This window comes from Podarcis filfolensis, assembly GCF_964270895.1.
Source record: "Podarcis filfolensis genome assembly, chromosome: 2".
In the NCBI taxonomy this organism is placed as follows: Eukaryota; Metazoa; Chordata; class Lepidosauria; order Squamata; family Lacertidae; genus Podarcis; species Podarcis filfolensis.
In genome coordinates, this window is record NC_139605.1 from 4,671,576 (window position 1) to 4,699,393 (window position 27,818).

Genomic DNA, 27,818 nt, shown 5'->3' on the forward strand with positions numbered 1-27,818 from the left:
CCGCAAGAGATGGGAGTTGCCCCCTCAATCCCATATCGTCCCGTCCCAGCCAGAGGACCTCTGTCTTAGAAGGATTTAACTTCAACCGGCTCCCACGTAACCATCCAGCCACAGCTTCCAGACATCTGGTCAGTGTGCCTGGGGCCGAGTCAGGATGGCCATCCATCAACAGATAGAGTTGGGTGTCATCGGCATACTGATGGCAACCCAGCCCAAAACTCCGGACAAGCTGGGCGAGGGGGCGCATAAAGATGTTAAAAAGCATCGGGGAGAATCGCACCCTGAGGCACTCCACACACCAAGGAGTGGCGCGATGACAATTCCCCCCCAAGCGCCACCCTCTGTCCCCGACCAGAGAGAAACGAGCGCAGCCATTGGAGGACTGTGCCCTGGATCCCCACGTCGGCAAGGCGGTGGTCTAGGAGTTCGTGATCGACCATGTCGAAGGCTGCTGACAGGTCTAGAAGAATCAGCAGCCCCAACCCGCCTCGATCCAGCTGCCTGCGGAGATCATCTGTTAGGGCGACCAGAGCCGTCTCGGTCCCATGACCAGCGCGGAAGCCGGACTGGAATGGATCGAGAGCCGATGTTTCATCCAGAAACCTACCAAGCTGTTCAGCAACCGCTCTCTCAATCAGGTGCCTGTCAGTGCAAGGATTACTGTTAGTGCTTCCGGCCAGGACGGCTATGCTTTGTGTCCATGGCTTTGGGAAAATGTTTTTGAATACCAGTTGCTGGAAGCTACATCAGAGGAGGGTGCTCTTGTGGTTGGGTCCTGCTTGCAGATTTCCCACAGAAATCTGGTTGGCCACCGCGAGGACAGTGAACAGTACACCTCCTTCAGGCAACTCAAGTCAAGTACCCTTTCCTGGCATCACATAAGAACATTCAGAATACATTCAGAATAGATAGGCCAGTGCAATCTCGTCACCACCCCAATGGCATAGTCACCTGCCAAAGGGCAGAAGGGGCGAGCAATCCACCTCATCTCTGAGGTTTCCAGCAAGGGCAGGTTCCTGTAGCATACTTTGGTGACAAAGAATCAAATAGAGGAACTTAGCTACTGTCTTGGTGAGCTCCTGTTCTCTCCCCTGTAATAAGAAGTGCATGACCTCCGTCGATGGTTTCCATGTTGGAATATATAGATGGTCTAGAAATGGTCATCATACATTTTACAGTTAAGGCTGTGTGAGCTAGAGTTTCCACCAGGTGGGCATCGCATGGGCAGATCCTATCTCCTTCTGCCAAACCCACAAACCTACCCCAAAGGAGGTTAGGATTAGAATTGAACCTAGCCAGAGAAAAGGCCCTTCTTTCTTGCGGGTTAAACAAAAATTGTAAATAATTAAGATTAAACTCCTGCGGCCAAGCTGGTGCCAAATGTATTGCTCTGCTTTCCATTGAACCACATCAGCGAGGCCAAGAGGGGCTCTTGTCTTCTGGGCAGCCCAGGATCTCTATACACACTGCCCAGGCTTGCGCCTCAGGAAGATCACTTTGGTGCTGCTAATGCAGGGATCAACAAACTTACCGCGCCTCAGGCCGGTGTCTCCAGCGCCGATCGCGTAGCAGGCCGGAGGGCGGGGGAGCACGTGCCCGTACGCTTGCACACACGCTATTTCTGGCGCACTTCCGGGTTGGAGGAGCACCAGAAATAGCTTGTGCACATGTGCACCAGCCTCCTTCGACCCGGATGTGGACCACAAATAACGCTTGTGCATGTGCAAATAACGCTTGCGCACAAGCTATTTCCGGTGCTCCTCTGACCCGGAAGTGGGCAGCAGCGCAGTGCAGCGGGTAAGAGCAGGTGGCAGCAGCGGGCGGCGGGGGAACAGATAAACAAGTCCCTCGGACCTTAGTTTGGGGACCCCTGTGCTAATGCAACTGTTTGACTTCATCCCCGGAGGCGCACTGCATTGTCTCTCAAGTCAGATGCCAACAACAACATAGCCAAGGGAGTTTTGGGGGTGGGGGCACTGCCACACAAACAGCCATTACCTGTCTTACAGACGATTTTACGGGGATGAATCCTGAGAGCATCTTCACATCAAGGATCACCATGTTAGAGGTCGGCCACTTGCCAGTGTAACTGAGAGATCAAAGAGGGAAAGGAAAGAATTCTCACACCAGAACTCCAATGCTTGTCATCCCTGACCACCAGACCTCCCACAGCCACCCAATGTGGCTTCTAACACTGTCATACCTCATGTTATGTTTGCTTCAGGTTGCGCGTTTTCAGGTTGCATCCCACAGCAACCCGGAAGTAATGGAACGTGTTACTTCCTGGTTCTGCCACTTGCGCATGTGCAGATGAGCAAAATGACGTCACGTGCATGCACAGATGCGGTGAATCCCGACCTGTGCATGCGCAGACTCACAGACACGGGTCGCGTTCTTTTCGGGTTGCGAACAGGTCTCTGGAACGGATCCCATTCGCAACCAGAGGTACCACTGTACATTCAAAGCAAAGCAATGTAAGGGACCCAACTGTGTTGCAGCTGGAGACAAAATGTTTGTCCAGTTACTCCCTTGCGGAAGTCACCGATTGTCAGGGAAACCTCCATAATGGGCTTGTTGGTTGGATAAAAAAGGAACATCATTTTGTCCTGTGTGTCAGTTTTATGTCAATTGCCTTCTGTACATTTGTGTGTACAAATAGCGGGGGAGAGAAGGCAAGCAAAATGCGAGGGAGATAGAGAAAGATACAGGAAATTGAATGCAGATTTCCAAAAAATAGCAAGGAGAGATAAGAAGGCCTTCTTAAACAATGCAAAGAAATAGAGGAAAACAACAGAATGGGAAGAACCAGAGATCTGTTCAAGAAAATTGGAGATATGAAAGGAACATTTCGTTCAAAGATTGCCATAATAAAGGACAAAAGTGGTAAGGACCTAACAGAAGCAGAAGACATCAAGAAGAGGTGGCAAGAATACACAGAGGAATTATACCAGAAAGAAATGGATGCCTCGTACACCCCAGGTAGTGGGGTTGCTGACCTTGAGCCAGACATCCTGGAGAGTGAAGTCAAATGGGCCTTAGAAAGCACTGCAAATAACAAGGCCAGTGGAAGTGATGGTATTCCAGCTGAGCTATTTAAAATTTTAAAAGATGATGCTGTTAAGGTGCTACACTCAATATGCCAGCAAGTTTGGAAAACTCAGCAGTGGCCAGAGGATTGGAGAAGATCAGTCTACATCCCAATCCCAAAGAAGGGCAGTGCTAAAGAATGCTCCAACTACCGCACAATTGCACTCATTTCACACGCTAGCAAGGTTATGCTTAAAATTCTACAAGGAAGGCTCAAGCAGTACGTGGACCGAGAACTCCCAGAAGTGCAAGCTGGATTTAGAAGAGGCAGAGGAACCAGAGACCAAATTGCAAACATGCGCTGGATTATGGAGAAAGCCAGAGAGTTCCAGAAAGACATCTACTTCTGCTTCATTGACTATGCAAAAGCCTTTGACTGTGTCGACCACAGCAAACTATGGCAAGTTCTTAAAGAAATGGGAGTGCCTGATCACCTCATCTGTCTCCTGAGAAATCTCTATGCGGGACAAGAAGCTACAGTTAGAACTGGATATGGAACAACTGATTGGTTCAAAATTGGGAAAGGAGTACGACAAGGCTGTATATTGTCTCCCTGGTTATTTAACTTATATGCAGAATTCATCATGCGAAAGGCTGGGCTGGATGAATCCCTAGCCGGAATTAAGATTGCTGGAAGAAATATCAACAACCTCAGATATGCAGATGACACAACCTTGATGGCAGAAAGTGAGGAGGAATTAAAGAACCTTTTATTGAGGGTAAAAGAGGAGAGCGCAAAATATGGTCTGAAGCTCAACATCAAAAAAACGAAGATCATGGCCACTGGTCCCATCACCTCCTGGCAAATAGAAGGAGAAGAAATGGAGGCAGTGAGAGATTTTACTTTCTTGGGCTCCATGATCACTGCAGATGGTGACAGCAGCCACGAAATTAAGAGACGCCTGCTTCTTGGGAGGAAAGCAATGTCCAACCTAGACAGCATCTTAAAAAGTAGAGACATCACCTTGCCAACAAAGGTCCGTATAGTAAAAGCTATGGTTTTCCCAGTAGTGATGTATGGAAGTGAGAGCTGGACCATAAAGAAGGCTGATCGTCGAAGAATTGATGCTTTTGAATTATGGTGCTGGAGGAGACTCTTGAGAGTCCCATGGACTGCAAGAAGATCAAACCTATCCATTCTTAAGGAAATCAGCCCTGAGTGCTCACTGGAAGGACAGATCGTGAAGCTGAGGCTCCAATACTTTGGCCACCTCATGAGAAGAGAAGACTCCCTGGAAAAGACCCTGATGTTGGGAAAGATGGAGGGCACAAGAAGAAGGGGACGACAGAGGACGAGATGGTTGGATAGTGTCTTCGAAGCTACAAACATGAGTCTGACCAAACTGCGGGAGGCAGTGGTAGACAGAAGTGCCTGGCGTGCTCTGGTCCATGGGGTCATGAAGAGTCGGAAACGACTAAACGACTAAACAACAACAACAACACATTTGTGTGTGTGTGTGTGTGTGTTTAAAAGGCAGGTTACAAATTCAATGTTTTTATTATGGTTAAGCATGGATGGATATGTCCATTCTCAGTTTCTTGTTTTTCCTCAGTCTTAAATTTAGTTGTCCACATTTCTACATCAGCTTGCAAATTAAAAAAAAAATTAAAAAAAAAATCCTCATGAAAATTCATCAGTATTCCAGTGTGAATATCTCCCACTAGGCACATTTTTATATTTATAGGAAGTTGTTTTATACTGAGTTCAGACCATTGGTCCACCTAGCTCAATATTGTCTACACCAAGGGACAGCATCTCTCCAGGGTTTCAGGCAGGAATCTTTCCTGGCCCCCCTGGACTCGTCCAGGATAGCTCAGTTGGTAAAGCGTGAGACTCTTAATCTCAGGGTCGTGAGTTTGAGCCTCACGTTGGGCAAAAGATGCCTGCATTGTAGGGAGTTGGACTAGGTGACTCTCGTGGTCCCTGAGGAGCCTGCATAGCTCAGTTGGTTACAGCGTGGTGCCAATAATACTAACGTTGTAGGTTCAATTCCCATATGGGACAGCTGCATATTCCTGCATTGTAGAGCGTTGGACTACAGTAGATGATCCTCAGGGTTCCTTCCAACTCTAGAATTTTATGATTCTAATCTTTCCTCATGCATACTTTTTTTGCAAAACAATTCTTCTTCATATTACAGTCGTACCCCGGTTCTCAAATGCCTTGTGACACGAATGTTTTGGCTCCCGAACGTCGCAAAACCGGAAGTGTTCCAGTTTGTGAATGTGTTTTGGAAGCCGAACGTCCAACATGATTTCCACGGCTTCCGATTTATTGCAGGAAGCTCCTGCAGCCAATCGGAAACGGCGCCTTGGTTTTCGAACGTTTTCAGAAGTCGAACAGACTTCCAGAACAGATTCCATTTGAGAACTAAGGTACGACTGTATGTGTTTTTCTTATGTTATTTTCAACGAAGTATGCATTTATAGCCACATTTTATCCTACGACACGCAGCTTTGCACACATTACTTGGCTGAAGAACCGGATTACAAAAATTAGGAGAAGGATGAATTCCTAAGGATGGTTGTGCTTCGGTTCAAAATTTGGTTTGAAAAGTGACCTTTATTTCCCGTTGAATGCCTCTAAATCCAAACTGAATTATATTTCTCCCCATCCCTAATTATGGTTAAAACCAATGATGATATTTCCTCCAAGGGATGGCGTGGGAGAGCTTTATATCAATGATATCTGGAACTTTGGAACTCCCCGACTATTGATATCAGACAGGTGCCTTTATTATACTCTTGTTGCCACTTGAGAAAAACATTTTTGTTTGGACAAGCCCATGTAGATGTGTAGATAGTTGATGATGAATCTGTTTTAATGTGATTTTTACTTTTTAAGTGTAAAATTAATTAGAGGAATTATTAATTCCTCTAATTGATAATTTTATCATTTTTGTAAATGGCTTTGAGGTTTCATTTAGTGGGGGTTTTTTTTTACGATCCAACAGTACATATACAGTGGTACCTCTGGATGCGAACGGGATCTGTTCCGGAACCCCGTTCACATCCTGAGTAGAACATAAGACGCGTCTGCACGGGTCGTGTTTCGCCACTTCTGCACATGTGCGTGACGTCATTTTGAGTGTCTGCGCATGTGCACGCGGTGAAACCCGGAAGTAACGCGTTCCGTTACTTCCGGGGCGCCATGGAGCATAACCAGAAAACACTCAACCTGAAGCATATTTAACCCGAGGTATGACTGTACTGTAAAGATATAGATATAGATTCCACCATGGTTTGCCCCACAGTGTTTGTAGGGGCTTAGATGGGGCCTGTTCCAAATGGCTGGTTTATTATTAAGGATATTTTTTAACTACGCTTCATCCTTATGAATAACTGGCCTTGTGTAATTGCTAGGACTCCACTAGCTACCCCAGAACATAGTACAACAACACAACTCGATTATCAAACAATTTGTAAGACAGTTCAAGAAACAGAGCAAAGTATCAACCGAACCAAGGACCAGAGATGCTGTGCTCCTGTACAGATGCAGCTAGCTAACCAGCCTGGGCTTTGTGACGGGATTACCTGACATTTACAGCAACGACAAACGTTTTGTGAGCTTTGGGTCCAACACAAGACTCAGGGACTGTGTACACGTCCAGCTTGAAAGGCGAGTCCTCCGGGCGTGGATGCACGTTGTACTTCAAGGTGGTCTGGAAGGGAAACAGCACTCAGGTATGTGAGACGTTTCTGGCAGCAGGACACCCTGGAGGTTTTTAAACAGAGGTTGGGTGGTCATCTGTCATGGATCATAGAATTGTAGAGTGGGAAGGGACTGCAAGGTCCATCTAATTCAACCCCCTGCAATGCAGGAAACTCGGCTAAATGCTGAAGGTGCTTTAGTTGAGATTCCTACATTGCAGAGGGTTGTAGCAGAAAACCCTTGGGGTCCCTTCCAACTTGTCAGGGAACTGCCATCGGAACTAGAGGAGGAGGCGAGGCTCCACAGCGATGCTGGAGAGGGGCCAAGCAGGGAGAGAGGCAGGTCTCCGGCTGGGGAAGAAAATCAGCGCAACACCAGGGATAGAGGGGGGCCGATGGGGGAAGCAGAGAGGAGGCTCCAGGACTCTTCGCAGGAGACCAGCGAGGAGAGCACAGGTCCTCCGCTACCCACACCCACCCTGCACAGAAGACTTCCGCGCAGGGAGAGTAGGCGGCGACTTGGCGTCAAAGAACTACTTTGCTGGAAGAGGTTCAAGAAACGCCCACTGACGGATTCTGCTAGCGACTGAACAGCCATGGAGTGGATGGCTGTCCAGACAGAAACGGTTTAACCAGGCAACCTAGCCCAGAGTGGCGGTAACTTACGCACAAGCAACGCCTAAAGCCATTACACAACTCTACAATTCTATGATCTGGTGGCAGAAAGTTCTTAAAAGTAGCAGGGTGAGCAAATGATTGGGAGTTGCTGCGCCATTAAACTTCAGATAACAGATTTGGACAACATCCCGGATTGGAATGGAGCCAGAGGAAGCTGCGCTGATAAAAAGACAGTTGGAAAAAGATATACTAATAAAGCTGTATTCGAGGGGTGAAAGTATATGATGTTTGACACAATCAAGAATCCTGGACTCGGGGACAGAGAATTATAAAGCGTTAAAATCGAGATGTGGAAAATATGGAAACAACGAGGAGAGGTAGGAATGAGATGTGGAGATGTGCTTCAGAGATCCAGACTGTGGGGAGCTCCAAAAAATTAATAATTATAATCTGGACTATAATTTGGTCTTTTTTATTTTAATTGGAGTATTATGATTGGATATATTAATTGGATTTTTTTTATTGGAAAATCAATAAAAACGATTTTTTAAAAAAATAGAAGGGTGAGCTAAGCAGAGAGGGTACGCTCTGCTTTAGCCAGGAGCTCTCTTCCCTCGTATGACCTGGGACTACATGGTGGCTTGGAAACCATCTGTCAGTGACCATGCTGTGGTGGGCTGCATTGAGGAGGAATGCTGGGAGCCACCCCCTCCCCCTGATCCTGAATCTTCCCAGGAATAGGAAGACAACGTAGATTTGGAGCAGTGGTTTGCAGAGGGGCACAGTTCAGAAGGTAGCAGCTGGGAAATACTGAATGGGGAACAGCTAGAAGAAGAAACACTGGGGGGAGAGGGTCAACAGATTCACAGTTGTTGGACAGCATTCTTCCACCACCCTCCCCACGGTCGAGAACAGCTCAGACAGTCTCAGAACAGAAAGCACAGAGGGTATAAGCTCAGATTACAAGACGTAGGAGTGACATAGATTAATTGGGAAGGAGGGGGGGAGTGAGCCTTAATTGGGAGCACCGCCATTCTATCGAGACACAATCTTTGTCTCTCACTGTGATTATTAAAGAATCTAACTGGTAAGACGTTCCTTTCATTTGATCTTCTGATTTACTGCCACTGGGGAGAAAGCCGATTCCTCGAAGTCTGACACCATCACATGTTCTGTCTCTCCCAGGTACCCTGCCTGGGCACTTACCCACCTGGATATAGACACAGCGATCTCCTGTCGCTTCAACATTGTAGTCTCCTGGCACTTGGGGCAGAGATCGGCACTGGAGAAGCAGGCGGTTGGTGTTGTCCACATGGAAAGTTTCCAGGGCATTCGCTCCAGAGTGCACAGACAAGTCTGTGCCTGTGCTACTCCTGGAGTAGGTTAAAGCCCCATACAGAGAGAGGGCCTGGAGCGCCACCACAGTGTCCTGCAACAGAGACCACGGGGAGGGGCGTGTGAGCCATATGTCTTTCTCTGGAAGAGGACAGCCCTCCCTTTGAAGGGCTTCCTGGTCCAAGATACTGGCCCAGATTCAACATTCTCCAGCTGTACTTATATAAACAGTACAGCATGGTTAAACTCCCTTTCCTTAAAAAAAAACATCCAAGGACTTGCTCACCAATTTGTTGACAGCTACACGCATTATGATAGCTAGGATGTGGAAGGGGCAAGCAGAATATAAAATGGAAGAATGGTATAAAGAGGTGTGGGAAATAGCTAAACGTAAAGGGTAAAGGGACCCCTGACCATTAGGTCCAGTCGTGGCTGACTCTGGGGTTGCGGCGCTCATCTCGCTTTATTGGCTGAGGGAGCTGCCGTACAGCTTCCGGGTCATGTGGCCAGCATGACTAAGCCACTTCTGGCCAACCAGAGCAGCATACGGAAACGCCGTTTACCTTCGCGCCGGAGTGGTAGCTATTTATCTACTTGCACTTTGACGTGCTTTTGAACTGCTAGGTGGGCAGGAGCAGGGACTGAGCAACGGGAGCTCACCCCACCGTGGGGATTCGAACTGCCGACCTTCTGATCGGCAAGTCCTAGGCTCTGTGGTTTAACCCACAGCGCCACCCGCGTCCCTCATGGGATATAGCTATTAATGATAAATTAACATGTGACTAAGGTAAGATGGGGAATTATGGTGAGAATATGGAGTCTGAGTAGCTTGTATCTAGAGCCAAGGAACCTAAACTTCAGCAACATTTTCAACTTTCTCTGACCTTTATTTTTCTCTAGGCCTATGTCTTTCCGAGGAGTTTTTGCCCTGATGGGACTCCTTGTATCTAATGAACCAAAACAGCCTGATTGTGTCCCTTCCAACATCCTCCACTCCTGGGTCCCCGGAAAGGAGGGAGGAACTTTACCTGAGTAGAAGAGAATCCGCCAGTGGGGTTCTGTTGCTTGACGAGCCACTTGACAATGCGGGCACATTTCGCCTGCTCTTCCTGCGATGGCGCCGGCTGCTTGGTCAGGTACGCTAGGAGGACGTAGGCTGTCATCTCCACCTCTGCGGAAGGTGCACGCGGCAAGCGATGGAATGGAAGGTCAGCGTCTGCCTCTTGCTTTCCAGGCCGCTGCCAGTGAAGAGAGCCATCAGCTTCAAAAAGGGAGAGGTGAATTAGCATGCAAGTCAAACGATCCTGGCACCACTACAGGCATTTTAATAAACGAGGCTTACCAGTGGCTCCAAAAGCATTTTCTAAAACAGGTATCAAACTAATATAAGGCTGCACTCCTTCAGATAACCAGGCAGAGGGCCTTCTCAGTAGTGGCGCCCGCCCTGTGGAACGCCCTCCCACCAGATGTCAAAGAGAAGAACAACTACCAGACTTTTAGAAGACATCTGAAGGCAGCCCTGTTTAGGGAAGCTTTTAATGTTTGATGTATTACAGTATTTTAATATTTTTTTGGAAGCCGCCCAGAGTGGCTGGGGAGGCCCAGCCAGATGGGCGGGTTATAAATAATAAATTATTATTATTATTATTATTATTATTATTATTATTATTAGGCAAAGATGTTGCCTCTCACCTTCTGCCACAGCTTCCCCATCAAGCAAACGCAGCATCTCCTGTTTCTTGTCCTCTTTCCCCGCCAAGGCAAAGGCGAAAGCCAGCAGGGCTTTGGTGTAAGTGTTGATCTCCTTCGCCTGCGTTGCCGTCTCCAAACAGAACAGGGCGTTGCGCACCACGGAGTGCTGGGGAGAGAAGGAAGGAGAAGCTTGTCTCAAGCCACTGCAGCCATTTCCAGAGACCTGACAGAAGGCTACTGGAGGTGGCTTGAGTGGCAGGATCAGGCCTCCTGGCCACAGATTGCTGGGAAGACCAAAGTCTCAGCACAACCACTGGAAGTTTGGGTGCAACTCAGCACACTGAGATGGGTTTGTGTGGGATAAAAGAAACGAGAAAGAGACCTCCAGAGTCCCAGGCTATCCTTGTCACTTCTACCTCTCTGCTGACCTCCCTACCTCTTCGATGTTTATACTGATAGGTCTTAGGTTGCATCCTGTTTACAACTTCCTCCTGCTCATCTCACTTCTCTCTTGGACCTAAAGGTGAGAGGGATCTATCTTCCCAGTTAGAAAGCATGGCTACCTTTGTCTTCTCTGCATCAGTTAGGTTAGAACTGGAAACCTTTTCTACCCAAGGTGTGTCTAATAAGCCACTTTATTAGTTTCATCATCATCACCATCATCATTTATTATTTATACTCCACCCATCTGGCTGGGTTTCTCCAGCCACTCTGTGCGGCTCCCAGCAGAATATTAAAAGCATGATAAAACATCAAGCATTAAAAACTTCCCTAAACAGTGCTGCCTTCAGATGTCTTCTAAAAGTCAGAGAGTTGTTTATCTCCTTGACATCTGATGGGAGGGCATTCCACAGGGCGGGCGCCACTACTGAGAAGGCCCTCTGCCTGGTTCCCTGTAGCTTCACTTCTCGCAGGGAGGGAACTGCCAGAAGGCCCTCAGAGCTGGACCTCAGTGTCCAGGCTGAATGCTGGGGGTGGATACACTCCTCTAGAAGCATCTCTCTGTGTATGACTGGAACTTGGGGAAATCTACTTTTCTGGCCAAATTCCACAAGCCATATAAACTGCACTCTCAGCACACCAAGGAGCTCAAATAGGGAATTGGGCTCAGCTTCACTAACATCCCTCTCAAAAGGGCTCGTAAGAGCATGCTGGACCAGGACAGAGCCCATCTTGCCCAGCATCCTGTTAGGTTTTTTTAAATATACATATACCGGATTTTTTGCTCTATAAGACGCACCAGACCACAAGACACACCTAGTTTTTGGAGGAGGATGTTGGGAGATAAAGATAAATGCCAGGGAGATAAAGATAAATGGAAAACAAGAAAAAAAATATTCTGAATCTCAGAAGCCAGAACAGCAAGAGGGATCGCTGCGCAGTGAAAGCAGCAATCCCTCTTGCTGTTCTGGCTTCTGGGATAGCTGTGCAGCCTGCATTTGCTCCATAAGACGCACACACATTTCCCCTTACTTTTTAGGAGGGAAAAAGTGAGTCTTATAGAGCCAAAAATACGGTAGTTGTACCTTGGTTGTCGAACAAAATCCATCCTGGAACTCCATTTGACTTCTGAAAACGTTGGACAACCAAGGCTCGGCTTCTGATTGGCTGCAGGAGCTTCCTGCACACAACCGGAAGCCTCGGAACCCCATCAGACACAAACCGGAACACTAACAAAATGCTCAAGTCACACGGCATTCAGGATCCGAGGTATTACAATATATTGTTTTAAAAAAACCCAAATAGGTTAATAGCAACATCTACAGCTATCTATTGGGATGCGGGTGGCGCTGTGGGTTAAAACCACAGAGCCTAGGACTTGCCGATCAGAAGGTTGGCGGTTCAAATCCCCACGACGGGGTGAGCTCCCGTTGCTCGGTCCCTGCTCTTGCCAACCTAGCAGTTCGAAAGCACGTCAAAGTGCAAGTAGATAAATAGGTACCGCTCCGGCAGGAAGGTAAATGGCATTTCTGTGCTCTGCTCTCGTTCACCAGAAGCGGCTTAGTCATGCTGGCCACATGACCCGGAAGCTGTACGCCAGCTCCCTCGGCCAATAAAGCGAGATGAGCGCCGCAACCCCAGAGTCGGTCACAACTGGACCTAATGGTCAGGGGCCCCTTTACCTTTACATCTATCTATTTTTTTAAAAAAAAAAACCGGTAACATTTAAAAGCAGAGTCCATCGACTAATTATTTTGGAAAAACCTTTTCTGAATTAGGCTAAATGGATTCAGGACTTTGGCCCAATAAGAGCTTGATTGGTTATTGGTTCTTTGCTAGAGTGTTTAGCTTCATGGGACGTTATCTCAGGCTATAATACTCTCTACCCATCCTGAATGGTTGTCCCTGATGAGTTGCGGAATGGAAAAGATGGCTACTTACAGTGACAGGCAGAGGAATCTCCAGGAAGGCGATGGTGATATAGGCAGACAGAGTGATCTCATCATCAACCCCGCCCTGTAAGAAAAAAGATGGGAATCGCTCAGCCCCCATGTGGTACAGGAAAGCCCTTTGCCATCTCCAGGGAACTCCCCCCACCCCAAGATCAATCTGTTGTTGTTGTTGTTGTTTAGTCATTTAGTCATGTCCGACTCTTCGTGACCCCATGGACCAGAGCACGCCAGGCACTCCTGTCTTCCACTGCCTCCCGCAGTTTGGTCAAACTCATGCTGGTGGTTTCGAGAACACTGTCCAACCATCTCGTCCTCTGTCGTCCCCTTCTCCTTGTGCCCTCCATCTTTCCCAACATCAGGGTCTTTTCCAGGGAGTCTTCTCTTCTCATGAGGTGGCCAAAGTAATGGAGCCTCAGCTTCAGGATCTGTCCTTCTAGTGAGCACTCAGGGCTGATTTCCTTCAGAATGGATAGGTTTGATCTTCTTGCAGTCCATGGGACTCTCAAGAGTCTCCTCCAGCACCATAATTCAAAAGCATCAATTCTTGGGCGAGATCAATCTACTGCTCTCCAAATATTATTCATTATTGATTGCTGAATTTTATATCCTACCCTTCCTCCTAAAGGAGCCCAGTATGGCAAAAACATCGACAGAAAGAAAGAAAGAAAGAAAGAAAGAGAGAGAGAGAGAGAGAGAGAGAGAGAGAGAGAGAGTTGCCAGGAACAGTGTCATTCAGCCATCAAATGCAAGAATAAACAGGGACATTTTCTAAGCACTCATGAAACTCAGTCAAGAGGAAGGAAGGCACAAACCATTCTTTTTGTAAACCACTTTGAAGTGTTTTTCTTTCTTTCTTACAATCCAGCAGTTTGAATTCACCCCAAAGTCACATTCTTCCATTGTCTCCCAAGACAAGACAGTTCCCAGCAACAGCAACAGCAAGCAGTATATACATTTTATGAAATAAATAAATTCCATAAACAGAGTACCACCACTGAGAAGGCCCTGCCATGGGTCAACACCCTCTGAACACCTCCTGGTGGTGGCATCGCCACCAAGAAGGCCTCACTTGCAAATCTCAGGGTCACAGGTGGTTGATACTGAGAAAGGCTTTTTTAAAAGATACACTTGAGAGAGGCAGCGGGGAAAGGAGAAAGAACCCACTTTCCTCAGAAGGCACAGTGTCTTGCACTGAGCACTGATTTATTTTTATTTTTATTATTTGCTGTGGCAGCAGCTAAGCTGCACCAGAACTGTTGGAATGCTAAGTTGCAAGATTGTCGCTCCAGCAATATCTAGAGCAATCCCCACGCTGAAGGCTCAGGACCAAAAATGGAAGTAAAACTCAGCAAAACAGAAGAAGTTTCTCCAAGTTAACCCCAAGTCCCATTGGCCAACCCAAACAAGCTGAGATGTTTTGCCCTATGATTGTGCTGATGTTTCACCATAGAGTCTCCCTCCAACCCTCTGTACCTTCAGGGCGTTGTTGAGGAGGGTCCCGGTGCTATGGAAGCAGCCGTTCTCTTTCTGCCTGGAAGCCAGAAAGGCCTGAGCGCCGCTGATGTGCTTCTCTTCCACAAAGATGATGGACTTGGTCCGGGCAAAGGATACAAGTGTAAATGCTGTCAGCCTGAAAGTGAGCCCAGAGCAGAGTCGATCAAAGCAAACAAACTGCTGTATGCTTTTTTGTTCTTGATTATACAACAACAACAACAACAACAACAATTTATTATTTATACCCCACCCATCTGGCTGGGTTTCCCCAGCCACTCTGGGCGGTTTCCTACAAAGTATTAAAATACAGTCATACCTCGGGTTATAGATGCTTCAGGAAGTACTGGAACGGGTTACTTCCGGGTTTTGGCAATCGCGCATGTGCTGAATCGCAACCCGTGTGTGAGCAGACACGCAGACGCAGGTTGCGAACGCTGTGGGTTGCGAACGTGTATCCCGCACAGATCACGTCTGCAACCCGAGCATCCACTGTACAGTGGTCTGTTAAACATTAAAAGCTTTCCTAAACAGGGCTGCCTTCAGATGTCTTTTAAAAGTCTGGTAGTTGTTCTTCTCTTTGACATATGGTGGGAGGGCGTTCCACAGGGCGGGCTCCACCACCGAGAAGGCCCTCTGCCTGCTTCCCTGTAACCTCACTTCTCGCAGTGAGGGAACGGCCAGAAGGCCCTCAGAGCTGGACCTCAGAGTCCGGGCTGAATGATGGGGTGGAGACGCTCCTTCAGGTATACTGGGCTGAGGCCGTTTAGGGCTTTAAAGGTCAGCACCAACACTTTGAATTGTGCTCAGAAACATACTGGGAGCCAATGTAGATGCATACCGCTTTCAAGAAGCATAGAGTTGGAAGGGACCCCTGAGGGTCCTCTACTCCAACCCCCTGCAATGCAGCAATCTCAATTAAAGCATCCCTGGCAGGTAGCCATCTAACCTCTGCTTTAAAACCGCCTATGAAAGAGCGCCCACCACATTTGGAGGGAGTCTATTCCACTGCCCAACAGCTCTTACCGAAGTCAGTGGCGTAGCGTGGGTTGTCAGCACCCGGGGCAAGGCAAGTAATTTGCGCCCCCTAACCCGTGGATTTACGCCCCCTAACCCGTGGATTTGCGCCCCCAACCCGTGGATTTGCCCTAACCCCAGATGTTGCGCCCGGTGCGGCCGCCCCCCCCTGCACCCCCCACGCTACGCCACTGACCGAAGTTTCACCTAGTGTTTAGTCAGTGTTTCTTGGGACTTGAAGCCCTTGGTTTGAGTCCTACCCTCCAGAGCACAATAAAAAGAGCTTGCTCCATCTTCCATGTGACAGCCCTTGAAATATTTGAAGATGGCTATCCTATCTTCTCTCAGTCTCTTTTTTCCAGGCTAAACATACCAAACTTCCTCAAGCGTTCCTCATAAGGGTTGGTTTCTGGATTGCTTTATCCTCTTGGTCACCCTTCTCAGGAGCTCTGCCTGACCAAACTAAGTCTCCTGGTATACCGTATTTTTTGCTCCATAAGACACACTTTTTTCTTCCTAAAAAGTGTTGGAAAAACGCCCAGGAAGGCCACCAGCTTCCCAAGACACCGGGGCGTCTCTCTGGTGGTCACCCTCTGGCTGTAAATCTTCCTCAGTCCAGAGAGACCAGTGATAAGTGACCCTTCCCTCCTGAGAGGAGCACACTCGTCTTCTGGCATCTCATTGCAGAAGAAAGAGACAATCAGTAGTGTCAGGGAACTGCCATCGGCTCGGGGACGAGAGGGGAAAGGGCGGGTGGATTACAGAGAGCCCCCAAAGATCGTGGGAAGCAGCACTTCCTCAGCAGAGGAAGGAAGCCACGCCTCTAGTGAGGAGGAGATGCAGGGCTCGGAAGATGCAAGGCAGTGCCAGGACACCTTGCCTGAGCAAAGCGGGGAGGAGGGAGGTCCCCCGTTACCCAGGCCTTCCTTGCACAGTAGGCTTGCGCGCAGAGAGGGGAGGCGTAGGCTGGGGGTCAAGAGACTGCTCTTCTGGGGAAGATTTAAGGACCGCCCACTCTCAGATTCTGCCAGTGAATGAGCAAGGCATGGAATAGAGGCACTCTGCATTGTAAAGGTTTTTAGCACCAATAATAAAGCTTTAGAACAAACCAGTGAGGCATCTTGCCTGATTGCTCTCAAGCAACCACCCGATACCCTTAACAAGTAGCTATAAACTACTTTATATATACAGAGAATCCACCAGCATGTCTGCTCTCTCTCAGCAGTGTTGAGAGAGTCAGAACTTACAGGGTTAAGAAGTTCTGAGTGACGCTTCACATTCCGAGAGGTGTGTTTAGAACACGGAAGTGGGAGTGGTCAGTATCTCTGAGAGAGAAAAAGACAGTGTGCGTGTTTGCTCCGTGGAGCAGCAGCAAGATGTGCGCTCTGTCGCCAGGAAATTTATAGCTGTTGTGTTTGCTAAGGAATAAAGACCTTTAAAGATAAGGAGACTGCTGCGTTTCAGCCTGAGTTATTACCACACGACAGAGCGTTCCTGCTTCTGCTTCTGCTGTGTTTACTCTGCTGGAGTCAAAGGTCTTTGGGAGAGGTCAGAGCTGCGCAGGGAAGTGTGCCGGACCCCCGGACGCCATCGAAGCAACAGGTTATCGGTGATCAGCAATAAAGATAAGAAACGTTCGTGCGTGTGAGAGACTGCAGCCAGAGGCCAGCCGATGAGACGCTGGGAAAGGTGACTGCAGGCAAAGAGGCTGAGGAGCAGCCAAAGGCCAGCTAAGGAGTAGCTGGAGCCAGCCGGGAGGAGCTGGGATCAGCCGGACCGGGAGGTGCTACTGTACCGTAAGTAGGCCGGGCCCCGGGGCAAGATGGCAGACAGCCATGAATCGTACTCCGTCCCTTTTGAGAGGCTGGACGGCAAGAACTGGGAGGAGTGGAGTAGGAAGCTAAAGGCCTGGCTACAAGCCAAGGGTCTGTGGGAGGCGGTGCAACAGGCCCCATTGCCCCAGCCAGGAGCCGGAGCAACGGCAGCGGAAGTCGCAGAAGCTCATGCCTCGCGCAGAAAGAACCAGAAGGCCCTGGGCGCTATAGTGCTCAGTTTGGAGGGGTCGCAACTGCCACTGGTTGAGGGGCTTGAGACTGCGCAGGAGGCCTACCAAGCACTGGAGAGAGTGCATCATAGAACAACAGCTGGGGCAAAGATTCACACCACCAGACGCTTGTTTGAGATGAAGCTGCGTCCTGGGAACAGCATCAGGAAGCATGTAACTGAGATGCTTTCTGTGTTCAACCAGCTGAGATTGCTGCAGGTGAACTTCTCAGAGGAGCTGAAAGTTTATATCTTGCTCAGCTCTCTGGACAAGAGTTATGACAATTTGTGTCTAACTTTGGAGTCAATGGATCCGCAACAGCTGACGCTGGAATATGTGACCGGCCGTCTGGGGGATGAAGAAGAACGGCGTATCAGAGAGGGCAAGGCTGGCTCGGGCGGCTCCTCCAGTTGCAGAGGGGCCAGACCAGCGGAGTGCTCTGTTCAGGCTTTTTCCGTTCGCCGCTGCTTTGTTTGTAACTCCCCGGACCACTTGTGTCGCAGCTGCCCACAGAGAGCAAGGGAGACAGGGCAGGATGTTTCCAAGGACATTTCCCATGGGAACCAGCCGGGTTTCCAGGGCAACCAGACCAGAAGAGGGGGCAGGCGTGGGAAACCGCAGAAAGTACGCGCTCCAGAAGGGGAGGAAAACGCTTATCAGCTGTCTGCGTCTATGGCAGTTTTGGACAACAACAACACCTGCAGCGGAAGCCCCAAGGTCGGGGGCAGCAAGAAGTCAGTTGCTAAGGCAACAAAGAAGGACAACTCCGGAGGGGGGAGAGTCCTACGTTGGGTTGTTGACTCGGCTGCGAATGCCCATCTGGTAACAGCGCCACCTGATGGACAAATGTGGAACTGCAAGGCTGTTTCAACTGAGAAAACAGTTAAATTTGCTACAGGTTCACAGGGACATGTGACCCATGTTGCTAACATGTTTGTCTCTTTCTTGCAGGATGAACTGAAGGTCTATGTTCTCCCTGAGATAAAACACTGCCTGTTATCTGTACCTTGTCTTTTACAGGAGGGATATTCAGTGAGTTTTGAGAACAATGTCTGTACAATTTCCAGAGGGGGGAAGCAACTGGTACGTGTTGAGAAAAATCAGAACAATCTCTTTGTTCTGGAATCACCTCTGGAGGGAGAGGGGAACACTCATGTTTCATGTGCATGCGTGTGGCACAAGAGGATTGCACACGGGTCTTGTGATGACTTGCAGGTGTTATCAGAATGCACCAAAGGGTGCAAGGTAAGAGAATGTGGTGCAACCCTAAATTGCAGGGCTTGTAGAAAAGCCAAGAACAAGGGATGCAGTTATCCCAGAGTGGAGAGGGTAACCACAAAGCCTTTTGAGCTTGTGCACGCAGACCTGTTTGGGCCTATGCCTCAGCCAAGTCTGGGCAAAGCCAGGCATCTGCTGATTTTGATCGATGATTTTACTAGGAACTCCTGGGCTTTTTCTCTGACAACGCAGGAGGAAGCAGCGCAACTGATCAAAGATTGGGTTGCGGCGGTGGAACAGAGGTTCTCCACCAAGGTGCAAGGTTTCCAGTTTGACCGTGGTTCAGAGGTCACTGGGTCTGCTCTAAAGAGTTTCTTTCGCCAGAGGGGGATACGTCACAAGGTGACTTCGCCTCAGGAGAGTGGCGTGGCAGAGCTGAGGAGTAAGGCTCTGATCCAAGTTTCAGAAGTCCTATTGAGTGACTCTGGGTTGCCTCACAGTTTCTGGGGGGAGGCAGTAAAAACGGCCAATTTCACGATGAACAGGTGCTACAATGCAGTGGTAGGTGACACCCCATATTTCTTGCTCAACGGACAGAAGCCACAGGTGCATTTCTTCCGTTCGTTTGGTTGCAGAGCCATGGTGCCTGTACCAAAGTGGTTGCAGCAAGAAGGTGGTCCAAGGTACCAGGAAATGATCTTCTGTGGGTATGAACCCGCGACCAAGGGGTGGAGATTTGCGTACCCAGAAGGTGATCAGACCAAGCTTCTGGTCAGCAAGCATGCTGAGTTCAAAGAGCAGCAGGGAAATAGTTCAAGGCGCAAAGTCAGCCATGACACTGTCTCAGATTGTCTGTCTGAATCCGAATCTGAGCAGGAGGGAGAGCCAGATAATGGTGATCTGGCCGATGATCAGGATCAGGACCAGGGGGAGGCGTCTCCACAGGTTGTGAAAGGAGTGTCCAAGAGTGAGCCCTCATCTCCTGTTAGAGTGATGGAGAAAGCTCACAGACGGGTCAAGTCAGAGGGGGAGTCTGATGAAGAAGACGCACTTGCTGGCCCCAGTGGGTCAGAAGAAGAACCCCAGTTTGTGCCCAGGCGGTCTTCACGGGCAACAAAGGGAATTCCACCTGAGAGGTTTCAAGTCACAAATGCGTGGGTTGGTCTCACACAGTGCGAACCAGAGATTTGTGAGGAGACTCAACAGGCAGGTGGGAAGGTGTGGGACACACAGAGGTCTGTAAAGGTGTGCTCACAAGTCCTCTCAGAATGTGATGCGAGAGGGGGTGTTGAGAGAGTCAGAACTTACAGGGTTAAGAAGTTCTGAGTGACGCTTCACATTCCGAGAGGTGTGTTTAGAACACGGAAGTGGGAGTGGTCAGTATCTCTGAGAGAGAAAAAGACAGTGTGCGTGTTTGCTCCGTGGAGCAGCAGCAAGATGTGCGCTCTGTCGCCAGGAAATTTATAGCTGTTGTGTTTGCTAAGGAATAAAGACCTTTAAAGATAAGGAGACTGCTGCGTTTCAGCCTGAGTTATTACCACACGACAGAACGTTCCTGCTTCTGCTTCTGCTGTGTTTACTCTGCTGGAGTCAAAGGTCTTTGGGAGAGGTCAGAGCCGCGCAGGGAAGTGTGCCGGACCCCCGGACGCCATCGAAGCAACAAGCAGCAGTACAGACAAACATCACAATCAGAAGTGAAACTAACTTCCAACAACCCTCCAACAGCACTGAGACTTCCTGTCTCACGCTCTCAGACACTCACATGATATAAACAACCATAGTGCTACTTGCTGAGCAGGTGGTGAGATAAAAATCCCAACAAAAAGTAAGCGGAAATGTCTATGCGTCTTATGGAGCGAATGTGTGGTCCCTGGAGCCCAATTGCCCAGGGGCGAAAAGCAGATAATGCTTTGAAAGAGGAAATTGGGTGTTGAAACAAAGCCGCGGATCAGCAAGCGATCAGGGAGGGAGATAAGAGTCGCTAGCAATAAAGGAGGCTGCCTGGGAGGGGGGAGGTAAAGACAGCAAACTGGCAAGGAGAGGAGACAGGAAGACTAAAGCAATGAGGAGAGAAATTAGAAGAAAAGGAGGAGCAAAAAACTGCTCCAGCTAAGGAAAAGACACTAAGGCAAACAAGAGGGAAGGGAGTGTTGAAAGGAAGCAGCTGATCGGTAAGGGATTGAGAGAGAGATAAGGGAGGCTAGCGATAAAGGGTGCTGCCTAGGAGGGGGGAGGTAAAAGCCCATGGATCCACAGGATTTTTGCATTGGGTGACCCCAAATTCACCATCAGATTGCACAGCATGTCCATAGCTACAGCCTGCACCAAAAAAATCACTCACCCACTGTTGCCGCAATGGTACAAAAATGTGGTTACAAAGCACAGATCCACATGGATCCTCAGGATTTTTGCATTGGGTCATCCCAAATTCACCATCAAATCACATGTCTGTGGCCACAGCATGAACCACAAAAATCATACACCCACTGTTTCGTTCAGAATATTTTTTTCTTGTTTTCCTCCTCTAAAAACTAGGTGCATCTTATGGACAGGTACGTCTTATGGAGCGAAAAATATGGTATATTGCGCTCTTTGATCAGAATCGAATGCACACTTCCAGAGTTAACTCAAAATACATTACAGTGGTACCTCTAGTTGCAAACTCGATCTGTTCTGGGGTGCTGTTTGCACCCCAAAAAGTCCACAACTAGAGCGCCGCTTCTGCGCGTGAGCACACAGCAAACCTGGAAGTAAACAGTTCTGGGTTTGACACGTTCGTAACCCGAAAAGATGCAACATGAAGCGGATGCAACACAAGTTATGACTGTACCTCTGGTAAATGAACCACTAGAGGGCCATGAATATTTGTGTCCAGGGCTTTTTACACTTGTCTACCCATGTACTATCTGAAACCCAAGGTTGCCGGAAGAGATTCCCCCTTCCACAGCTTTCCTACCTCACTACTGCAACTTTTCAGACATCCTGCCAAATCTCACCATACACACACACACACACCGCTGAAATTATGAGTCTGGCACTGTCAATCTCACCAGGTGTTTCCTGGCTCCCAGTTATTTTGTCCAAAGGTGCTGAAGGAGCCATCAGAGTGCTTGTAGTTCAACTGCTGCTGGTAGCCTAAAATGGAAGGCGAAATTTTAATTTCATCTGTCGGAATACCTTTGCATCTCACCCTAACTTCAACGGAGGTGTCTCGTTGGGAAGGAAGTGGCAAGGCAACATATTGCTTAATAAAGGTCTTGCGCACTGTTTGAAAGGTCAGGTTTCATGGTTTTCTTTTTCATTCCCCTTTACATTTATTTGACTTCAAATGATGCCCTGAATTCACAGCCCCCGTGATGAATCTGGCCCCTAGAAATGAAACAACTAATGCTGTAGTTGAAAATGGATGGGTGCTGTTAGTTTGGGGTTTTTTCTTTTTTCTTCTTCCAGTCTTGTTATCTTCAGTACTCTACATTTTCACAATGGATTGCATTTTCTTTAAGTCACCTGCCTCGCAAGGTTATTGTGAGGGTAAAGCAGGAAAGAGGAAGTACACCACCTTGAGCTCCTTTGAGGAAAGGTGGGATATAAAAATAAATGAGTAACTGTCAGGGACCATGCTGAGGAGGGCTGTATAGATTTGGAACAGTGGTTTGCAGAGGGACATACTTCAGAAGGCAGAAGCTGGGAAGTACTGGATGGGGAACAGCTAGGAGGAGAAGAATCGGGAGGGAGGGAGTTAACAGACTCACTGTCGCTGGAAAGCATTCATCTGCTCAGCCCAAGGTCAAGAAGAGCAGATAAGGTGGCAGCACAGAAAGCACAGTGGTTGTGGGATCAGGTTACAAGACGCGGTAGTGACATGGGTGACTAGGGAGGAAGGGGGTGAAAACCTTAATTGGGAGCACCTTCATTCCTAAGAAATGGATTTTTTGTTCTCTCGCTGTGATCAGTAAAGTAAAAGGACTCCTTTCCCTTTGTTCTGCTTATCTGCTGCCAAAGCTGGGAGAAAGCCAGTTCCCTGCACCTGACAATAACCCTTCAAATAAATGAATGAATAACCCTTCAAAGTTAGCACTTATCTGAATTTTGGAATGCAGTTCACCAATCAATGTTTGCAGAAATGCATTATATTTTAATTCCTAGAATTACTATATAATTGTTAATCATATAATTAATTATTAAAATGCTGCCTTGAGTCCTGCCAGGGAAAGGAGAGAGAGAAAGAGCATAAAAATAAGCTATTATTGAAAACATCATACAAAAATGCATTGTATTCAGAGAAATTGCTTGCAAAAAAAATGCATGCAGTAGTCAAAACTGCCTATAGGTATATTATTTAGAGCAGCAGTTCTCAACCTGTGGGTCCCCAGATGTTGTTGGACTACACTCCCATCATCCCTGAGCTCTGGCCTTGCTAGCTAGGGGTGATGGGAGTTGTAGTTCAACAATATCTGGGGACCCACAGGTTGAGAAAGGCTGATTTAGAGACATTCACATGAAAAGGCTGACAATTTTTTAATGATGAGCGAAAGCGAGAGAGTGCAAATTGTTGCAAAATATATAGAACTGAATTTTAGATTGGGAAAATGAGAAAGTGACAGAAGCTGCCAGATACTTCATTCCCTGCCCACCCCAAAGCTCAAAAGGAAGACAACAAGAGTAGAATTTTTCCCGCAGAGCTACGAGTCTTCCTCACCAGCCACTAAGTATCCGATGGCCTTGGACTTGACCTCTTCCGTCAGCTGCCCTGTGTTATTCAGGTACTGCAGGATGTAGATGTTGGGGACAAAGCGGGCCATGTTCTGTTCCCCACAGCCGTAGGGCAGCTGGAGAAGCTGGTGGATGTTCTCTATGGCTGTTCCCATGATGTCTCCTGGGATGCAGTACGAGAAGGGGAGGTGAGGGAGAGAAAGAGAGGGGGGAGAGGGAAAAAAAGATCAGGCCACATATTGGAGCTTTGGTGAGCATTTGCTTGAGTGGCGGTTTAGGCATTGGGTAGGCAAAGTCTTGGTCAGATTGGAGGTTGTAGCCTCTGCCTGCCCCTCTGAAAAAGCAGTTATCCCATTAAAGGGATCTAGGAGAGATGCTTCTTTCGTGACGTCCAGAAGGGGACTAGGGCCACAGCACTCCCCAGGTGCAACCCAGGGGGGTAGGGTTATTCCTTGATGTAGGTCAGGAACTCCCTCATTTATGGTTCATCCCAAATTTAAGTCCTTCCAGCAGGCTGGTCAGAAGTGGGTGCCTATACCAAACCTCTTACACCTGTAGTCAATAAAATTGTGCCCCGATTTGACTGTCATGTCTCTCGTTATTCATTGAACTCAGGCAGTCCATAGGGCAGGGGGGTGCTTGGGCGTGCGAGGAGAGGAGACGGAAGATCCAGGCACCATTTGGAATTGGGAAGAAAGCTACGTTTCCGAGCACAATTCAAAGTGTTGGTGTTGACCTTTAAAGCCCTAAACGGCCTTGGCCCGGTATACCTGAAGGAGCATCTCCACCCCCATCGTTCTGCCCGGACGCTGAGGTCTAGAGCCGAGGGCCTTCTGGCGGTTCCCTCACTGCGAGAAGCAAAGCTACAGGGAACCAGGCAGAGGGCCTTCTCGGTAGTGGCGCCTGCCCTGTGGAAAGCCTTCGCATCAGTTGTCAAAGAGATAAACAACTACCTGACATTTAGAAGACATCTGAAGGCAGCCCTGTTCAGGGAAGTTTTTAATGTGTGACATTTTAATGTATTTTTAATCTTTGTTGGAAGCCGCCCAGAGTGGCTGGGGAAACCCAGCCAGATGGGCGGGGTACAAATAATAAATTATTATTATTATTATTATTATTATTATTATTATTATTATTATTGACTGGCAAGAGGAATTGTTCAGAGAGCTCCCATCCAGGCTTCCATCAAGCCCCTTTTCAATACACTCCACTCCATTTGCCCTCCACCACTCCCCCCCCCCCCATTTCTCCTACCCACCTACCCACCCTAACAGACAATCAGGGTGCCTCCAGTCTGTCTCTTCATTGAACATCCACATGTAGATTTGATTTCAGGGAGGTTAGGTGATCTTGGCCATTTGTTCTGATTTGTTTTCGGGGAGGTTAGATTATGCTGCATCAAAGCAGTTGTCATCCCGTGCTTTCCAGTGCTTCACTTTTATTTATCGCAAATAAGTCTGATCTTTTGGGAAACTAGGTTTGCTGCACAAGAGACCTACCAATCACCTATAATTGCGCCGCAACCTAAATTTGAAGGTAAGTGTTTGAACCCCACCAGAAACTAGTATAGAGGCACCCTCAGTGTTACACAACCTTTGAGCATCCTCAGTCCTCCTTGGGCCTGTTTTTTTGGGGGGGGGGAGTTACAAGAGTAACTGGAGCCCTAGCATGGGCCCCTCCAAGGTTGCCCCACTTACCCAGTGCACAGACTGAAGCCCTGGCTGAGCCCTCCACCACATTGGCCGGCAGCGCTAAAGCTATAGGTGCTGATGACTGTGACTTTTCTGCAAGCAGGAGAGAAAGAGAGAGTTTTGATCATGCCTTTGCCCATCAATCTCATGGGCAGCTTCTGAAAGACCATGAAATGCCCCTTACAGATGCTCCAGCTCCTTCCTCTTCAATGAAGTATCCAGCTGATCGGGATAGGAGGCCGTGTGAAGTATAACTGGTTTAATTGACACAGAAATGAAAAATGGCTAAATGTATATTGCTGAAGGTTTAACATGGATATTTTCTATAGGGCTCTATTAAAGCCAAGGAGAGCACTCTGAGCTCTTGCTGAGTAGATAATTAACTAACTGATTGTTGTTCTCTGGTAGCTAACATGTGAGTGTTGTAACCTTAGATCATGTGATGATGGTATTGGGTTGCAAACATCCGTTTTGAAGGGAGTTGCCTTTGTGTCTTTTGTCTCAAGGCTTTGTGAAGTAAGGGCATGTAAAAATCCCTCTCTGAGAGAAAAACAGCTCCAGGCAAAAAATGGATGCTGTGGGAAGAGACAGACCTCTGCTTCTAGGTCTGTTTGAATTATTTTATATTTTGTAAGATGTAGAACCTGTGCTGGACAGCACAAGACATTGTATGGATATTTTGCTTGTAGTTTTGATGCCTATGTTCTGTTTCTGAAGATTTCGGAAAGCAAAAAATTTAAAAATGTTCTTATGGGCCTGGACAATGATTTATTCCAAAAGGAGTCACAGTATTAATATCTGCAACAGGCTGTAGATCAGCTTCGCCATTGTCATCTCACCAAGAGTGTGAGCTTTCTGCAGAAGGCCCTACCACCGGGCACTTACCAGCTGGACACAAGAGGCTGCTGAAGACCATGTCTTTCTCAATCCCTTCAGGCTTTGTGGAGACAGAATGGGAAAGGGGAAAGGTTAGAACGAGAGACTCTGAGGAGATAACGGAAATAGTTAATGCCTACCTTGAGAAGGAAATAAGATCTAAACTTGAAGAATAAATGAATGCATTGTGTGAGGGGGTAGGGGACAGGCCCCATCTACACCATACATCATGCACCTTTAAAGAGTCATGGCTTCACCCAAAGGATACCAGAAACTATAGGTTGTTAGGGACTCTGCTGAGAGTTGTGAGGAGTTCTACTCCCCTTGTTGTTTAGTCGTTTAGTCGTGTCCGACTCTTCGGACCCCATGGACCAGAGCCCGCCAGGCACTCCTGTTTTCCACTGCCTCCCGCAGCTTGGTCAGACTCATGTTTGTCGCTTCGAGAACACTGTCCAACCATCTCGTCCTCTGTCGTCCCCTTCTCCTTGTGCCCTCCATCTTTCCCAACATCAGGGTCTTTCCCAGGGAGTCTTCTCTTCTCATGAGGTGGCCAAAGTATTGGAGCCTCAGCTTCACGATCTGTCCTTCCAGTGAGCACCCAGGGCTGGTTTCCTTAAGAATGGATGTGTTTGATCTTCTTGCAGTCCATGGGACTCTCAAGAGTCTCCTCCAGCACCATAATTCAAAAGCATCAATTCTTCGGCGATCAGCCTTCTTTATGGTCCAGCTCTCACTTCCATACATTACTAGTGGGAAAACCATGGCTTTAACTATACAGACCTTTGTTGGCAAGGTGATGTTTCTGCTTTTTAATATGCTGCTTCATGGATCACTGCCTTGCCGTGGCGAAGGGGCTTGAATAACTCAGAGAAGCTATGAGCTATGCCGTGCAGGGTCACCCAAGATGGACAGGTCATAGTGGAAAGTTTTGACCAAACGTGATCCAGCTGGAGCAGGAACCGGCAAGCCACTCCAGTATCCCTGCCAAGAAAACTCCATGGACAAAGACTACTCCCCTTACAAAGCTACAGTTCCCAGACTCGCCTAGGAAAAGGAATTGATTATTAAACCACAATGGGAATTGTAGCTCTGCAAGGGGAATAGGGGTCTCAGCTTTCTCTCAGCCTAACCAGCTACAGCTCTTCTAATTATTTGGAGCTGTTTAAAGTGGCATCGTAGCATTTTAAATGTATGGTGTGAATGTGGCCAGGGCCCATTGAAGTTAATGGACATGACCAAACCTGTGTTCATTAACTGTAATAGGTTTTTTCTAATTAGGAGTTAGTTGGGTATAATCCATTCAACTTAAGGGTTATTTTCAATGATCCATCTGCACAAGGATTTCTCTTTGTGCAATATAATATTCTTCCCCTCTCCTCTCCCAGTGTGCCTGCTAAATCCCCCCAGAGCAGATTTGGGGATGGAGCAGAAGAGGGGAAGGGATAATTTCATTGCACTAATGACATTCCCATTGCACCTGTGCAACTCTTTAGTCGAACACTGTACTGCCTTAAGCATCAAAAGGAGGTTGCAACCATCGTTGCTCAAGTCCTTGGCTGTATGATCATACAATCACAGAATTGTAGAGTTGGAAGGGACTCTGAGGCTGATCTAATCCTCAGACCAAGTGTGGTATAGTGGTTAAGAGTGGTGGACTCGTAATCTGGTGAACCGGTTTGATTCCCTGCTCCTCCAAATGCAGCTGCTGGGTGACCTTGGGCTGGTCACACTTCTCTGAAGTCTCTCAGCCTCACTCACCTCACAGAGTGTTTGTTGTGGGGGAGGAAGGGAAAGGAGAATGTTAGCGCTTTGAGACTCCTTAGGGTAGTGATAAAGCGGGATATCAAATCCAAACTCTCTTCTTCTAGTCCAACCCCCAGCAAGCTGCTCCTCCAAATGCAGCTGCTGGGTGACCTTGGGCTGGTCACACTTCTCTGAAGTCTCTCAGCCTCACTCACCTCACAGAGTGTTTGTTGTGGGGGAGGAAGGGAA

The 27,818-nt window shown here is 48.0% G+C and overlaps 1 protein-coding gene and 1 long non-coding RNA gene across 3 annotated transcripts in view; one reads left to right on the plus strand and one right to left on the minus strand.

Moving 5' to 3' along the window:
- LOC310757412 overlaps nt 1-9,724 on the plus strand; it is a 38,988-nt gene extending 29,264 nt beyond the window's left edge. The window contains exon 3 of the long non-coding RNA XR_014545177.1: nt 9,592-9,724. This is a non-coding gene — a long non-coding RNA (uncharacterized lncRNA). The remainder of the gene's footprint in view (nt 1-9,591) is intronic.
- LOC310756408 (alpha-2-macroglobulin-like) overlaps nt 1-27,818 on the minus strand; it is a 75,514-nt gene that overhangs the window by 3,802 nt on the left and 43,894 nt on the right. For both annotated transcript variants that reach the window (XM_083600303.1, XM_083600302.1), the window contains 11 exons: nt 25,836-25,887; nt 24,957-25,043; nt 23,246-23,422; nt 21,597-21,681; nt 14,250-14,406; nt 12,766-12,840; nt 10,384-10,549; nt 9,720-9,952; nt 8,567-8,785; nt 6,622-6,749; nt 1,999-2,089 (listed from right to left, as the gene is read on the minus strand). In XM_083600303.1, coding sequence (XP_083456429.1) covers nt 1,999-2,089; nt 6,622-6,749; nt 8,567-8,785; nt 9,720-9,952; nt 10,384-10,549; nt 12,766-12,840; nt 14,250-14,406; nt 21,597-21,681; nt 23,246-23,422; nt 24,957-25,043; nt 25,836-25,887 — 1,470 coding nt within the window. The remainder of the gene's footprint in view (nt 1-1,998; nt 2,090-6,621; nt 6,750-8,566; nt 8,786-9,719; nt 9,953-10,383; nt 10,550-12,765; nt 12,841-14,249; nt 14,407-21,596; nt 21,682-23,245; nt 23,423-24,956; nt 25,044-25,835; nt 25,888-27,818) is intronic.